General features: G+C 42.6%; 1 protein-coding gene across 4 annotated transcripts in view; it reads right to left on the bottom strand.

Moving 5' to 3' along the window:
* Positions 1 to 17,246, bottom strand: part of LOC134340543 (cell division cycle protein 27 homolog) — a 119,500-nt gene extending 102,254 nt beyond the window's left edge. For all 4 annotated transcript variants that reach the window (XM_063037909.1, XM_063037912.1, XM_063037910.1 and 1 more), the window contains exon 1: positions 17,093 to 17,246. In XM_063037909.1, coding sequence (XP_062893979.1) covers positions 17,093 to 17,122 — 30 coding nt within the window. In that variant the 5' untranslated portion in view covers positions 17,123 to 17,246. The remainder of the gene's footprint in view (positions 1 to 17,092) is intronic.
* Positions 17,247 to 18,007: the final 761 nt, after the last annotated feature.

Raw genomic sequence — 18,007 nt, 5'->3', positions numbered from 1 at the left:
TATGATCTTGCACCTTATTGTTTACCTGCACTACTTTCTCTGCAGCTATTACACTTGATTCTGCATTTTTTTAAAACCTTGCTCAACTTCAATACACTGATTTGTATGAACAGTATGCAATACAAGTTTTCCACTGTATCTTGGAACATGTGCCAATAATAAATCAATTGCAATTCCAGCTTTGCCAGCATTTCAATTCGTGATGCATAGTGGAAAAAAAAATAGGAACTACAAATTCAAAGCAGTGACAAGTTAGTAGTCCAACTATTCAGTAGTTCATTGCTTTTTCACCCTTCAGTGAGATGGATGGGCTTGGTGCAGCGATATCAGCTTCTCATCATCAGGCTCAATGTACCTCAAGAGTCTCAGAACCCCAGGTTCAATAATCTGCAGTGTGTTTCGTTGCTTTGAAAGATGTTGGGCGACTGTAATGAAACCGTGTTTCACCAAGTACAATGTTGGAAAGGCAATAAAGAACATGTTGAAGTTTTTCCCCACAGTGCAGGATAGCATTCAGAGATTTCATTCTGCAACCAAAAGTCTTGATATGATTTTTTGAACCTTAGCTTCAGCTCAGTCATTTTGGAGCGAGATCAGTTCTTCTTCCATCTTCTGTTAATTCCTCATTGCAAGTGTTCAGGAATGGATTTATAACAAATTCCAGATTGGGTATCGAGAGAAAATTCTGTAATCTCTCACGTCTTCATGCGGCTCAGTCAGGTGGGCATAGCCTACTTGAAGATCATCATCTGGTGTTCGTTCGTTCTCTTCCAACTCAGAGTGACTTGGAAATTGAAAAAGGTTGTGACGGGCAACAGTGAACTTAAATAGGGTTAATTTAAACGGAAAAAAGTGGAGATGACTGATTTGGTTTTAATAAGATTCACATCAATTCCTTGCAATTGAAGATTGATTTCATTAAACTTAGTGAACAATTCTGACAAATAAGCAATGTCATGCCTCATATTCTTGAGTTGATTAATGAATGAAGCCATCATCGTCATCGTGGCTATCCCTTGAGGTCAATGATGATGGTCTTCGTTCCATTGGTCTATTTGTGGGCTCTCAAGTGGCTTACGAGTCCAATCTTGGCTTTGAAATTTCTTCCGCATTCAGGACAGGTAGTTCCAGATGGCAGATCGGGCTTTGGATGTTGCTGCCTCTCTTTCCATTTTCTTCTCTTTTCTTCTAATTCTGCACATCTGTTGGCTTCGAAAGTTGTTGTCCCTTCTCAGATGATGGCTTGCCAAAGTTTCCTGTCCTTGGCATTGGTTTCCCAATTGTTGATGTCAATGTTACATTTCTTCATGTTGGCTTTTAAGACGTCTTTGAATCTCTTCTGTTGGCCGCCTCTTTTACGTTTGCCTTCTTTAAGCTGGGAGTAGAAGACTTGTTTTGGCAGACGTTCATCTTTCATCCGAACAACATGACTGCTCCATCTTAGTTGGTTCTTGATGACGTAGGCTTCAATGCTTGTTGTTTTTGCTTCATTTAGCACACTGACGTTGGTTTTTCTATCTTCCCAGCTGATATTTAAGATGTTTCGAAGACAGCGTTGATGGAACTTTACAAGTGCCTTCAGATATCGTCGGTATGTTGTCCAGGTTTCTGATGTGTACAGGAGCGTTGGGATCACCACTGCTTCGTACACTAACATTCTGGTGTCTGTTCAGATGTCACGATCATGAAAGACTCTTGTTCGGAGATGTCCAAAAGCTGTTCCAGCGCATTTAAGACAATGTTGGACCTCGTCATTAAGGTCGACATTGGAGGAGAGGTGACTTCCAAGATACGGAAAGTGGTCCATGTTTTCCAGGGTTGTTTCACCAAGTTGAATTGATGGCTCTATCAGATTTGTCTCAGTTGGTGACAGTTGATAGATGATCTGAGTCTTCTTGGAATTGATGGTAAGTCCAAGTTTCATGTATGCACAGTTGAAGGCAGTCAGAATCTGTTGTAGGTGGTTTTCTGAAAGAGCTGCAACACTGTTGTCATCTGCGTATTGGAACTCGATGAGGGAACTCGTGGATGTCTTGTTTTTGGACTTGAGACAGGCAAGATTGAAAAGCCTGCCACCTGTTCTGTAGACAATTTCGATTCCTGGGGGTAGGTCGTCCTTGATGTGGATGATTGTCGCAATGAAGATGGTGAACAAAGTTAAGGCAATCACGCAACCCTGTTTTATTCCTGATCTAACTTGAAAAGGCTCACAGGTACTGTTACTGACCATGACTGTGGCAAGCATGCCTTCATGGAGGAATCTCAGGATTCAAATGTACTTTTCAGGGTATCCATAGGTGGATAGGACATCCCATAGGAGTTCCCTAGATACTGAGTCAAAGGCTTCAGTGAGGTTGATGAATGCCATGAACAACTTCAACCTTTGTACACAACATTTTTGTTGTAGTTGTCATTTTGTGAAGATCATGTCGATTGCTCCACGTGATGGTCTAAAACCGGCTTGGATCTCCAGGAAGATCTTCTCAGCCAAAGGCTTGAGCTGGTTGTTCATGATGCAGGTGAGGATCTTTCTTGCTGTTGCCAACAGGGAAATTCCACAACAGTTTCCGCATTCAAATTGATCGCCTTTCCTTTTGTAGATGATAACGATTGCTCAGTCTCTAAAGTCTGTTAGTGCATCTTCATTTATCCAGATCTTGATGAGAAGTTGATGCAGTTGGTAATGAAGCGGGTTACCTCCAATTTTGTAGATCTCGGCTGGTATTCCATCGAGTCCAGTGGCCTTGTTGTTTTTCCAAGGTTTTGATGGCTTCCTTGACTTCAAGTGTTGGTATTTTGCTTCGGGAGTCGTCAACGGGCTGTTTTGGAATGTTGTTAATCACATTCCTGATAAATGAGACGGTTTGATTTATAAGATCTTCAAAGTGCTCCCTCCATCTAGAATTGATGTCAGCATTGCTCTTCAGGATGGTTGAACCATCTTTGCTTTTGAGAGGGGCTTGACGGTGAGTGGATGGGCCAAAAATAGCTTTAGTTGCATTGAAAAAGCCTCGAGTGTCGTTGCCGTCTGCTAGTTGTTGGATTTCCTGAGCTTTCTTCCTCCACCATTGGTTTTTCAGGTTTCGGGTGCTCTTCTGGACTGCAGCCTTGCATTCCTGATAGCGTTTCCTTTTGGTAGCCGATTGTTGGTCATTTTGTAAGGTGATGAAAGCTTTTCTCTTTTCATCGATGAGTTGTTGGAGTAGTTTATTGTTATCATCGAACCAATCCTGATGTTTTTTCGTCTTGAACCCAATTGTTTCTTTGTAGGAGTGTTCTTCAATTGATTCCAGTGTTCTTCTACAGATGGTGGGATTTGTTGAGGCAGTTGTTCTTGGAGATTTTGTTGGAACTTCTGTACATGGTTGATGTCTTGAAGGATGTCACCATTGAATTTCTTAATAGGTGTTCTGATTTTAGTGTTCCCTTTTGGGCCGAATCTTCATTCTCATGGTAGACGAAATGAATTGATGGTTTGTCCAGCACTTGTCAGCACCAGTAACAGCTCTTGTTATCAGTACATCTTGTACGATGATGTAGTCGATGAGGCACCAGTGTTTGGAGCGTGGATGCTGCCAGGAGACTTCGTGCCTGTTTTTCTGGCGAAATAGGGTGTTTGTAATCACCAGGTTGTGTTCAGCACATTTGGTGAGGAATGTTCTATTGGCATTGGCCTTGCCAACGCCTTCCTTGCTGCCTATGATCTTTCCCGACTCTGGCATTGAAGTCTCCCAAGAGAATGATGCTGGGAACAGAGGAAAGGACGTCGTCAAGTTGGGCGTAGAAGTTCATCTTTACTTCATCTTCAGCATCCAGAGTTGGAGCATAGGCACTGGTGATGATGGCGTGTTCGTTTTGACAAGCTGGATTCGCAGAGTCATGAGACGTTCATTGATGCCCAGTGGTTGCTCTGTCAGCTTCTGAAGTAGGCTGTTTCAGATGGCAAAACCTACTCCATGGATCCTCGCTTGTTCAGGATCAAGTCCTTTCCAGAAAAAAGTGTATTGACCTTGCTCTTCCTTTAGTTGCCCTTCTCCAGCTCTGCGGGTCTCACTCAGAGCAACAATGTCAAAGCTGAATTTTTGGAGTACCCGGGCTCCTCTCTGGTTTGTCTGAGTTTGGGTTATCCAAAGAGTTCATATATTCTAGGTTCCAAATTTCATAGTTTCACTTCTTGATGTTCTTCAACCACACAATGGTGATCCCTCTGGATGCAGCTGTCCAGACAGGATGGGGTGAAGCAGACTATTTTTAGGCCACCTTCCCAGTTCAGGGTGAGCAGAGTGGATCCTAAATAGGGCTGCTCAGACGTGAATACTGCTACCGAACAACTTTCCTGCTTCTGTCCAAAAGTTGAGCGACTGAATCAAGTATTCACCACTTCCGTGCCTATTCTTGACTGGGAGCCTCCAGCCATAACATTGCCTGCTCCTGTCGCCCTCCCCCGATCACCAAAAGACCTGAAGTGACCCACAGAGCGAAGATGCCTGTGTGTGTATTTGTTTAACGTGTACTTGATGTTGCACTCCAAGAAGCACACGATACTTCACAAATCAACCAACTGATTCCAATGACATGGAAACCACGACGATTGGAGCTGATGGATTTGTTGCAGCCTTCACCCACCTTCACACCTTCAAGTTCAAAGTAACTTCGTCCACCTGTTCCACCGTTGAGGTCTTGGTGGATTGTTCTTTGTCAGGGACCTCACCCTCTACCTTACTGCCATGGGTGACCCTACCAGGAGCATAGCTCCAGACGGCATTGCTCTCGGGATCTCAGGACCACACAAGCTTCTCCATCGCAACAAGGTGACAATCCACAGAAGCATTCAACTCTTCAAAGAACTGCATCATCATTTCAAAAAGCACATAAAAGCATCTCAGGGTTTTAAGAGCCATCTGACTTGTGTGTGCAACAGCAGGCATTCAAACTGTTCAACATTCTCAATACAGAGCACTAGAAATAGTCGAGAACTGAGAGCATGGAACTTGAATTTATTTACCGATCTGATAACAGTATTTAATTATTTGTGCAGCCAATCACTTTTTTTTTGCGACAAGATGTTATCTGTGAATTATACAGTAAATATGTTGGGTATAACTTTTTTCAAGAAAGTAATAACCCCCTGGTGGAGTCCTGTCACTGATGGTGTCACATCTGTTGCACAAGCAAGAATGTTGGTGAGCAGACTATCCTTCTGATTGGAAAAAAAAATTTAATAAATTTATTATCTAAGTACATACATGTCAGCATATAAACCCCCGAGATTCATTTTCTTGCAACCATTCACAGTAAATACAAAAAACATACCCAAACACAACCAATATGCAATAGACAAACAAACTGTTAAAATAAAGAGAAAAATAATAATAAACAAACAAGCAATAAATATCAATAACATGAGATGAAGAGTCCTTGAAAGTGAGTCCATAGGTTGTGGGAACAGTTCGGTGTTGGGCCAAATGAAGTTATCCCCTCTGGTTCATGAGCCTGATGACCCAACAACTTGAACTATTGACTCACCCTTCGTGTCTGTTTCTAGTTCCTTTGCAAATAGCAATTCTTGAAACATGCTTTCATCTCTTATGAAGCAAACGTAACCAAAAAGCAAAGATTCGTTGCCTGGCAAAGTTGACTCATCCAACTGCAGCGCAAATTCTGTTGTCCAATCTATGTGGTACAATGTGTCTTCCATATTCTCAGACATTTCACCTATTCATTTTTGAACAGAGTTGTCACTGAGCGGAATTGCTTTAATTATTTAGACTGCTGACTTCTGAAAATTTTCACAAATTGACTGAAAATAAGCCAAGTTCTTGTTTGCTTTATCAATGTGCACTCTCTTCAAATGTTCAAGGAGCCTGGATGGTTTCATTGCCTCGTTTGAAAAAGCTCTTTCACACAACATACACATCAGTTGCTTAGTGCTAGTATAGATCCGTATTCCAGATACTCCACACTACACTGTCTATACTTTTTGATTGAACTGCTTTTGCCTTTTTCATTATGGATAAACAACCACTATTGTTCAAGCCCAACCTTAAAGGCTGCGAACAATTAAGATGTCATCACAGCTGACTCTGCTTGAAGGTACATAAAAGAGGGACTGTGATAACTTGGTTGGGCTGTGGGTTCGAGAAATACAGTCAGGACCATTTGAAAGGATGTTTTCTTTATAACGAGCAGTCAGGACCAGGGAAAAAACGAGACAAGGATGTATTCATAACCTTGGAAATTGATAAGGAAGGAGTCTGTGACAGCAATGTCCCTAAGAAAGGGGACAATAATACATGCAGGGATATTTGTGGAAGCTCATAATTTCTAACAGCTTCAACAGACTCAACAATGGAATCAGCAACAATCCCAGGAATAACAATTACAAAAGGGAGGACCTGAGAGAATGAACAATATGCTTTGTGGACCAGAATGAGACATGCTCACACACTTCTTTCCCAAATAGTTCACTGGAGAGCTCCATGATCCAAAGCATGACTCAGCAGCTGGTCCTATTGAGGACCTGCAAATATTTCTATACTGGTCAATACAAAAGAACAGATCAGATGGAGAAGAGGAAACACCAGCAAGAAACCTCAAACACAAAATTCCTCAGCACTACCACCACAATCACAAAAATCATGGACCAGTTCATCAATAATAACTCTGATGGGGAGTGAAGCAATAAGGCAAAGAGAGGTGTTCTTGACATGATTTCCTGATACCAAGAACCGCTTCATAAGGGTAAACTTAAACAGTCAAATCTCAACGCCTACTTAAAGAAACCAAAGTTAGAGGAGGAGTCTGGTCTCTCCTCTGAGATGTAACCACCATCCACTTCCCTCCACTGCTGCTATGATGCATTGCTGCTCCACTGATGTACAGGTTAGGCCTATCTGCATGTTTGTTACTCCATGCATTAGTGTATACATAAGATAATACATCATAAATCACAGGTTTGATTTATTTTTAATTAGGCACACATATCTATTTACATAATGTTATAATGACCCCACATACTTCTGATTTACACAGTGCTCCATCTCAGAGGAACACATCCTCAGTGTTAAGCAGGATCTGAATGTATACAGGTGGCCCCCATTTTCTGAACGTTCGCTTTACGACACCTCGCTGTTACGAAAGACCTACATTTGTTACCTGTTTTCGCTAACAGAAGGTGTTTTCACTGTTACGAAAAAAGGCAGCGCGCACCCGAACAGCCATGCTCCTCCCCCAGAACTGCATTCGAGCTGACATTGCTTAAACACGTGCTTTATCTTGATTTATTTTGTGCATCCATTTGCAAGATGAGTTCTAAGGTATCGGAAAAGCCTAAAAGAGCTCGTAAGGGTGTTACACTTAGCGTAAAACTAGACATAATTAAGCATTTCAATCGTGGTGAACGAAGTGAGGACATTGTCCGCGCGTTGAACTTGCCTGCGCCCACCATTCGCACTATTTATATGCAGAAAGAAAGAATTTTGAAAGCTGCCGATGTTACTGTTGGTTCTCCTGGTAGCAAAGTGGTCTCTCTAAGTTGGCATCCAATAATGGATAAAATGGAAAGTCTAGTGCTTGAGTGGATTGATGGGTGTACAAAGCGTGGTGTTCCGTTAAGTTTTCTTATACTTAAGGAGAAATCAGTCTTTTTAATAAGCTGAAACAGAAAGCACTGGAAGATGGTGATGAAAGTGTTGCGAAAGTGGAATTTAAAGGTCGTCATTGGTGGTTTGATCGGTTTCTGAGGCGAGGGCAGCTCCATAGTTTAAGCAGTGGTCTCCAACCTCTGGGCCGCGGACCGATACGTTGCCGCGAAGAATGCAGTGGTAGTCAGAACGCACCCAGCACGTCTTTGACTCACAGGTGAAGTGTCGCCTCACCTGGAAGGACTCTTTAGGGCCCTGAATTGTAGTGAGGGAGGTGGTGTCGAGGCAGGTGTAGCATTTGCTCTGCTTACAAGAATAAGAAAAAAGCCAAAATCAACAAGCTAATTAAATAGGTGCCGCCCGGCACGTAAATGTTGGCCCAGATCAGGGGCGATTGGCAATTGCATCAGGTGCTTATTCATATAAATGTTTAACTGTGACGAAACTGCAATTTATTGGAGTCTTCCCGATTCCGGTAGGTGAAACTACACTGTACATACATTATTTCTACTTTATATAGGCTGTGTATTTTTGTGTTATTTGGTATGATTTGGCAGCTTCATAGCTTAAAGATTACTGGAGAGTGTTTCTCCGAGAGCGCTTCCACGAGATTTTCGTTGCGCTAGACAGTGCTGCAGAAAAGTATTTCTACCTTATATTGTCTATGTATTAATCATATCATTCCTGTTTTTACTATATGTTACTGTTATTTTAAGTTTTGTGTTATTTCGCATGATTTTGTAGGTTATTTTTTGGGTCTGGGAGCACTCAATTTTTCCCATAAAAATAAATGGTAATTGCTTATTCACTTTACGACATTCCAGCTTACGAAAGGTTTTATAGGAACGCTCTACCTTCGGATAATGGAGGAAACCTGTACTTCATGCAACCTTGAGATTCATCACCTTACAGGCAGTCACAAAACAAAGAAATCCAATAGAACCCATTAAAAAAATGGCCATCAAACACCCAATGTGCAGAAAAAGAACAAATTGTGCAACCATCAAAAGCAAGCTAACAACTGAAGTTCACAAAAGCATACCTATAGCCACAAAATCAGTCACTGTAGTCTTAGGTCAGTGCAGAGATGAGTCAACCTCACGAAGCAGCAAGCTGCACTGGCCTGTACCTCACCTCTGGCCCCGACACCCTGACCTTTCAATCTGGCCTAGCATTCAAATCAACCAAACCTCACGCCATGCCATGCTCTCGGACCTGAGCCCTGCTGCTTTGAAATGCTCTTGGGCCTGGCCCCATCACCTCAATTTGCCCCTGCACCCAACCTTCCCAATTCGGTCCAGAACTTAAATCGATCAAACCTCATTTTTTTCTTTGCTCTCTGGCCCCACTGTCTTGACTGCCACATCGAATCACCTCCATGTCTGCTCCAACTATGGCCAAACCTCAGGCTGTTCCTGACTCACAGGCCCAGCCCCCTTGATTCAAACCATACACACTTCACAACTGTCCTGCACCTTTGAGACTTCAGCTCACACCACAAAAATGCCAGGTTGTACAGGCAATTCAAAAACTCAACTCCACAAAAAAAGTTACAGGCTATCGATTGCAGTAACCACTTACTCGAGAAAAAAATGAAATTAAAGTAGTTATTAATATTTCATTTTGTTTCCTGCCAGCAAGTAGTTGCTGAGCTTCACCATCACCATCTTAAACCAGACATAGTTAAAGTTATACAGCACAAGAAGCAGGCCATATGGCATCAATTATCGACATTGACCAAGTTGTCCTCCTGAGCTAGCCCTATTTGCCTACATTTGGCCCATATCCCTCTCAACCATTTCTTTCCCTATACCTTTCTAAATATTGTTCAAACACTGTAACTGTATTTACCACTACCACATCCTGTGGTAACTTGCTCCATTTAACCACGATTGTGTGGAAAACTTGCCCCTCGGGTCTCCCAACTTAAACCCATGCCCGCTGGTTTTAAGATCCCTTACTCAGGGGGACAAAATGGCGACCATCCATCTTATTTATACCTCTCATGATTTTAGAAACCTTCTTAAGGTCACTCCTCAAGCCTTGCCTACTTCAGGGAAAACAAAAAGCCACAAGACGTAGGAGCAGAATTTGGCCGTTTGGCCCATAGAGTCTGCCCCACCATTTCATCATGGTTGATCCATTTCTCTCTGAACTCCAATTTCCTGCCTTCTCCCCATAACTTTTCACACCCTGACTAATCAAGAGACCATCAACCTCTGCCTTAAATATACTCAATGAATTGGCTTCCATAGCTGCCTATGGCAGCAAACTCCACAAATTCACCACCTTCTGGGTAAAGAAACTCTTCACCTCCATTCCATTTTGAGGCTGCGCCCTCTGGTCCTCGACTCCCCCACCATTGGAAACATCCTCTCCACATCCACTCTATCAAGGCCTTTCAACATTTGATAGGTTTCAATGAGATTTCCCGCCCCCCCCCCCACCCGGCCATTCTACTAAATTCCAGCGAGTAAAGGTCCAGAGCCATCAATTGCTCCCCATACTTCATTCCCGGAATCATTCGTGTGCACCTCCTCTGGACCCTCTCCAATGTCAGCACATCCTTTCTTAGATAAGGGGCCCAAAAATGCTCACAATACTCCAAGGGAGGCCTTATAAGACCTCAGTAGTCTCTCCTGCAACTCGAGCCCTTGTGAATCTTCTAGCTTAACCACATCATTCCCAAAGTTTCTGTTCTACAACACTCCCAAAGGCCCTGTCATTCATTGTATGAATCCTGCCCCGATTTAATTTCTCAAAGTGCATCACTTAATACTTGTCTGAGTTTAATTTCACCTGCTATTCCTTTGACCAATTTCCACAGTTGATCTGGATCCTGGCATATTCTCAGATCAGGGCTTCTCAACCAGGATTCCTTGAAAAATCATGGCTAAAAAAAATAAAAATAAACATTGTTCTTCAAACTTCGCGCAACTCGCATGCAAGCGCTTGCAGTGGTGGGCAGTGACTGAGCAGCTGTTAACAATCTTTCGTCGAGGTCTCTCAGCCCAGTATGGCAGTGCACAGTAGGACCGTATTTATTTGGTTGAGTTCATTCTCAGTTTTTGACATGACAGAGAGGAGGCGACTCTCCCGCTACGTACAGAAATCCAATGGAAGAGTTTGAACTTAAAGGTGAATTGCAGGAGTACTTTTTAAAAAAGTATGCCAGATTTTACTGAGTGTTTTGAAGATGAAGAATGGCTGCAGAAATTAGCCTACTTAACAGCCATTTTTCATCACATGAACCAGTTGAACAGGTCCCTGCAAGGCCCTGGAGAAAATGTTTTGACTTCAATGACAAGATTTTTGGATTTAAAAGGAAACAATCTTTGGCAAAATCATATTGCAAAAGAAAATCTTGAAATGTTTCCACTGCTGCTTGGGCGTGAGGAAAGATATCAGAAAGTCTCGAGTCTTATTGAAAACCACCTGGAAGAACTGCAGAACAAAACTGAATAGTAGTTTTCAACACAAGTGAGAGACTGAGTAAGGGGCTCCTTCTCTGAATCTTCTGCTCAGCCCGATATCCTGACTTTGAGAGAAGAGGAAGAACTTCAGGAGCTGCAGTCAAGAGGAGATTTATTGACCTGCCCCTGGACAAATTCTGGATTTCTGTGAAGGAACAGTATTCTGCCATTCATAGGAAAGCAATGAACATTTTGCTGCAGTCTTCAACTTCTTACACGTGTGAGCAAGCTTTTTCTTGTTTAACAAGCATCAAGAGCAAGGATAGAAATCATCTCATTTCAGATGAAGGTGAAATCCATATGTGCTTATCTCAAGTTCAACCCAGAATTCAGTATTTGGTTAGCAGCAAAAAAAAACAAGCACAGGTTTCACAAGCAAGGCCTATATTTAAACCTGACCATGTCACTTAGTAAGAAAATGTTTTCTCCAAGTCCTGTGTAAAATTGTGTCTTGGGCTTATGGTTTTCAGTGGCTTTAATTTTCAACATTGTCAATAAATTTTCACGTTGTAAATAGCATTATTTAATATCAATTTATAACCAGACAATTTTAATTTAAATAATTAAATTACCAAGCCTACCTTTAGAAAAATTAAATCCCATTTTGCCGTAAGCCAGTTTTTTAACAGAAACTTATTATGTTTGCCTTACGAGTTTTTAAAGTTTATGAAAGGGAAAGATTAATTTCAATAAAGGCAAGCTCAATTTAACTACCTGTTTTTTTTTCCCCAAGGGTGGCTAAAATTCATTCTCTACTCAAAAGAACACTGAGAATTATTTTTGGATTATTAGATCTACAATTTACTGATTATGCTGATGTACTTTGAGCTCTAGTATACTAATTTTTAATGCAGGGTTCCCAGACACCTGAAAATTATTTCAAGGGTTCCTCCAAGGCAAAAAGGTTGAGAAAGGCTGCCTTGGACACCTACCCTTGCAAGCAGAGCAAGTGCCACACCTGCCCTTACACCTCCTCCCTCACGAGCATTCAAGGCCCCAAACAGTCCTTCCAGGTGAGGCAACACTTCACCTGAGTCTGCTGGGGTCATCTACAGTGTCTGGTGCAGCCTCCTGTACATCAGTGAGACCCAACGTAGGCTGCAAAACCACTTTGCCAAGCATCTTCGGCTACCCATTTTAATTCCACTTCCCATTCCAACATGTTAGTCAATGGCCTCCTCTACCACTGAAGCCACACTCAGGTCAGAGAAACAATACCTTATTTTCTGTCTGGGTAGCTTCCAACCTGATGGCATGAACATCGATTTCTCAAATTTCCAGTAATGCACCCCCCTCCAACCCCTCTCCCTCATTATTCCCCATTCCCCTTCTCTCCTTACCTGCCCATCACCTTCTTCTGCTGCTGCTCCCCCCCCTTCCCTTACTTGCATGGTCTTCTGTCCTTTCCCATCAGATTTCCCCCTTCTCCAGCTCTTCATCTCCTTCACCAATCAATTTCCTAGCTCTTTACTTCATCCCTCCCCTGGTTTCACCCATCACCTTGTAATTCTTCCTCCCCTCCCCCCAACTTCTTACTCTAACCTCTTCTTTTCCAGTCCTGATGAAGGGCCTCAGCCCAAAATATTGACTGCTTACTCTTCTCCACAGATGCTGCCTGGCCTGCTGAGTTCTTCCAGCATTTTATGTAATTCTTTACTGTCCATTGTACTACCAATTTCATGTCATTCACTCTTGCTTAAACATGCCAATTGCATTCACTATATAGATGAGAATATAGGTGACAAACAGAGGACACAACAGCAATCCCTGAGGTACACCACTGGTCACAGGTCTCGTCTGAAAAACAACCATCCATTACTACCCGATTCTTGATCTCCAATTCAATTGGGTAGCTCACCCTAGATCCCATGTGATCTTACTTTCTGGACCAGCCTCTGATGTGAGACCTTGTTAGAAGCCTAGTCCAAACAGACAATGTCTACTGCCCGGTCCTCATCAATCCTCTTTGTCACCTCTTTAAAACAATCAGTCCAATTTGTGAAATATTCAGCACAGACAAAACTATGCCCACTATCCCTCAGGTGAATTGCTGAATTCTGGTAGATCCCATCTTTCAGTGTTCACTTCAGCAACTTAACCATCACTAATGTTTGGCTAACCAGCCAAGAGTCCCCTGGTTTGTCACTGCAGCCATTTTTTTAAATAAAGGGGCATAATATTAACCACGTTCCATCAACTCACAGGCCAAGAAAAATACAAAGATTCTTGCCAGGTCCACAGCAATTCCTTCCATTGCTTCCCACAGTGTCACAAGATATACTATCCAAAAATGGGCTTTATAGAGAGAATGAGGAATTAGATACAAACACTCTACACAGACTTCATAAATGCAGTCCAAATTAAAGCATAAGGAACAGAAATTTTGCTATTAGATCTTCAGTCAGTTAATTTCCATTTTGTGTTTTTTTTTTACAGAATATTTTGCTGACTCCATCAGGAAGAATGTGGGCATAAGAGGGGCAGTAATGCAAGTCACATCGATAAATTCACCACTTTCTGCTCAGACCCATGGTTGGGTCACAGGTTCATGAGCGCCTGCAACCATTTGAGATAGTAACGGGGCCAGAGTTAACCACAGGAAGATTTCACCCTCGTGCTTGAGCAAATGGCTCTTTACCATGTCGTCTGACTACTTACTTGAAGCTGCTAGAAATGTGGCTCAGAGGAGCTGGCATGAAGTGTCTGGCATGGACAGCAAAAAAAAAAAGGATGCTGCTCTCTTTCCATTCACCAGATGCAAGATGCTCTATGTGATGCAAATGTGACCAGTAATGTACTTCTGGACTGCAGTCTGCATCATCTTTTAGTTTGGAAATCCAACAGGACATCATGGACAAGTCTCCAGAAGAAAATTAATACTCAATATAGACCTCATTTATGCCTTTGCCTTATGCCTTACAAGGCACAAAACGAAAGACTGTATGACGTGCCACTCCTCACACAGACATTAGGTGGCCGTTGACTCACAAAGAGTTCATCCGCCCTTTGACAGGTTTTGTTTTTAGTCCTGCTGGGTGAACGACGCCGGCCCCCTAGGCCTGAGTCGACGTAGTAGTAGTAGACGACCTCATTGTAACAACCCCCTTTCTGTGTTGCTGCATCAAGCCATCTCTAGAATCGCCATGTATCACTTATGTGCTTAGGTTCTACCTGTCCCTTGTGAAGCAAAGGATGGGCTAAGTCTTGTTGTCACACAATGTTCTATTCAATTAGACATTTCTGTAGTATCCGTCATAGAAAAGTTTCTGCAGGGAAACACTTCTGACCACCAATCATCAGGCAGCAGGTCAGCACCAAGGATTCTGTAGGCTCTGAAGAACACAAGGAATCCCACGGGGTGATTTGCTAAACAGATTATCCAAAGCATTCAGCAAAATCTCACCACCAGAACTCACTTAACTGACAGTGAATAGGACCATCCCAATCAAGAGCTGACCTGTGTAGAAAAGTCTTGCTTCCAATGCACACTGCCCATAAGCTGGCTGTGGTACAGGCAAGATGATCGTCCAGCTCACTGTGGACAATATGCCAAGGTCTGGAAAAAGACACAATGGTCCTTGTCATCCCCAACAGCTGCATAACAGAACACTTGATCTATGGGCTGTTACCAAGGATGCATACCAAAACAAACAAACTGATTGTGACCTATCAAAAACTTAGTAAATGGCACACTTTGATCCCAAAACCTGTTGGTCCTCAGTGTAGCCACCATAGAGGTTTCAAAGGGAACAGTCAACCAATAAAGATCTATTTATTCTTACTCTTGTCCACACAGTAAGTTACCTCCAAGAATTCCACATTCTCTAACCTTGTTCATCAACCCTTATGTAACACTACGTTGAAGGCATTCAAAACAAAAAGCAAAAGCACATCTACTGGCTCTCCCTCAACTACTACACTAGATAAATCCTCAGTTTTGCAAAGATACCCCACAGAAACAAATCATTCCATGCCAACCATCAACTGCCCACCTCCAACCTTAATCCCTCCTTTTGCTATTCTTCCTCCAGTCACACCTACCATTCACTAATGCAAGGGGCAATGTACAGCAGCCAAATGACCTACCAATCTGCACATATTTAGGAGATGGGAGAAAACCAAAGCAAGAAAAAACATACACACTCTGAGAGAAAACATGCAAACGCCACATTTTTTTGGTCAGCTGCTGTCAGGATTGAACCCATGTCTCTGGCACTGAGAAGCAGCGGCTTTACAACTGCCACTAAACTAGTTCAACAAAAATCCATGTTGACTCTGCTCATCATGTATTTTCAAGGTGTCTCAATGTCACTTTTTTTTTAAAAATGAAAGATTCCAGCATATTCCGGGCTAACAGGATGGTAGCTTCCTGTTTCCTCTTCCTTCTGAAATGGTAAAGTTACATTTTCCATTAGAAGTTATGAAGGTGATAACCATAGGACCTGCCATCTCAAAAGCTACCCCCTCCAAAGTTTAGGGGCAGTGATCATTTATTTTCAGGCTCAATGTTATAGTTTTCCATACTAATATGACTTGTCATAAAAAAATCTCCCATTTGCAACGCAATACACTCTTTGATACACATTCTTTTTTTTTGTAAATTCTATGATGGATCATATTTCTCTACAGCTCTTAAGGTCTGTTTTAACAGTACTCACTAATATCATCTCTATCCATTTTCTTTGATTACCTAAATTCTAAAATGTTCCCATTAGGTACAGTATTATGCACCTTGGTCCAAAGGAACCAGGTCTCATTTGGCAGTACACATGTACGGTCGAATGATGATAAACTTGAACTTGATCTGTTAGGATGACTGGCAGTGCATTCCACACCCCGACCATTCAAAATAGCAGATCCTCATGCCACTTTTGCTTCTTTTGACAATTACCTCCATTCCTCTCAAATTCTTGATCTCTGCCATTGGGACTATCTTTTACTCTTTCTAACTGTCCATTTTCAGACCTCCTCTCAACATGTTCAGTTCCAAACTTTTCTTCCCACACTCCCCCCCCCCCTAAGTCTACCCCTTTCACACCCTTTTGAAACACTTAACATCCTTTCTCCGGTTTTGATATCCAGAACTTAAGACACAAAACTCCAGCTGTGGCCACACCAATGTCAGATAAGTGATTATGAAACAGTACAGCACAGGAAAAGGCCCTTCAGCCCACATATTGTGCCAAACTAAACAAGCACATCAAGAAAAGGCATGCAATTTAGTCTTCCCAAAGAGAGCCCAGATTGTGTCCAAGAATGGATGCAGATTGAATGCACAACTTTTCAAAGTAACAATGTTAAACTGATGGTAAGAAAGGAACAAACATTACACTTACTCAAAACATCAAAGATTGCCAGGTAAAATTATTAATTTTATACACTTCAACAGTATTAGGTCAGAACTTAATTTCCTGAGCCATTTATAGAACAAATGCACGACCCTTTTCCACAACTCCGTGAATCACCCATTTATGAAAGGCAGTAGGTTCTTTTCCAAAAACAAGGCAAGACTGCATTGCACAGTTGCCGTAACTCATCTTAGAATGCTCCTGGTTTCCCCTAATGTATAATTAAGAAAACGCAGGGCACAGGAGTGTGTGGAACGAGGGTAATTTTCTTGCCTAAACTGAGATTTGTGATACTGGGTCAACGAGGTGGGCGGGGGAGGGGAATCTGACATTCCCCACCATACCGTAGAGGCTCACATTCCCCCCTTCCTAACCCCTCCCGGGGAGCAGAAGTCACAATTCTGTAACCCTCCTTGGTGTCACATCTGCGGCCTTCGCGGTACTGCTCTGGTACTCAGGCGGACGGCAGTACTGGGCCGCCACCTCACCGCTATGCCAGTGCTGGTATCGGCAAATGGGCCGGGAACCGGTGTACGAAGAGCTGCGGCCTGTGAGGAGAAAAGGAACCGACAAGGCGGGCAACCACCACCAGTCACAGTACCACGGCGAAGGCCCCAACAAACTTTACCTGAACAGGTTCCTGCAGGACCGTCATCATCAACGACTTTCAATAAACACAGAACCAGCAACACACTTTGTCATCCCACACAACGCAGGCCAGAGTCGGTTCAAATTTAAACAGCTGCCGGAGCCCAACGGCCGGCAACACGACAGCGACTGAACCCGAGCGTGGCCGGAAATAGCCGAACGTAGCCGAAAGTTACCGAGTATAGCCGGAAATTGCCGAGCGTGACAGTTGGAATGTGCTTTTCCCCTCTGTTTTCTGCGGGTGTTCAATTGCTGGGAAGCAGTTAAAAGTACTCAAGCCTGTTTGGCAGCAGTTGTGATTGCTTACACTTTATAAGAGTAGAGGTGGGAGCGTATGTGCAGGTATAGAGCGAGGAAGAGGTCTTGTGACATGGTGGCATAGTTACATGGTAAGTGAGGCCCGGGAATGGCAACAGGAACCAGACGATGGGCGAGTGAAGAAGCTTCCACGATTCAAGATTGTTCAATGTCATTTCCAGTACATAAGTGTAGAGGAAAACGCAATAATTGCTACTTCGGATCTGATGCAACACAAAAACCCCCAAGAAAATAAAAAATACAATACATATAAATACATAAAATAGCTTATAGACATGTATTAATTGTCTGTGCATAAGGTAACTCTTGATGGGAAATGATAAAGTATTGGTGGTGGGTTAGTGGGTGGAGGTGTTGGTCAACCTTACTGCTTTGGGAAAGTAATTGTTTTAGAGTTTGGTGGTTATAGCGTAGTTGTAATGTAGCCTCCACCCTGACGGGAGTAGGGCAAACAGTCCACAAGCAGGGTGAGTGGGATCCTTCATGATGTTACTGGCCCTTATGTTCATATACTAGGATATATGTTGGAGAAGCAAGATCATTATATACCCATAAATGATCAGGAATCTTCCAAAAT

The sequence above is a fragment of the Mobula hypostoma genome, chromosome X1 (genome assembly GCF_963921235.1).
Source record: "Mobula hypostoma chromosome X1, sMobHyp1.1, whole genome shotgun sequence".
Lineage (NCBI taxonomy): Eukaryota > Metazoa > Chordata > Chondrichthyes > Myliobatiformes > Myliobatidae > Mobula > Mobula hypostoma.
This window is presented reverse-complemented; position numbering and strand designations above follow the sequence as displayed.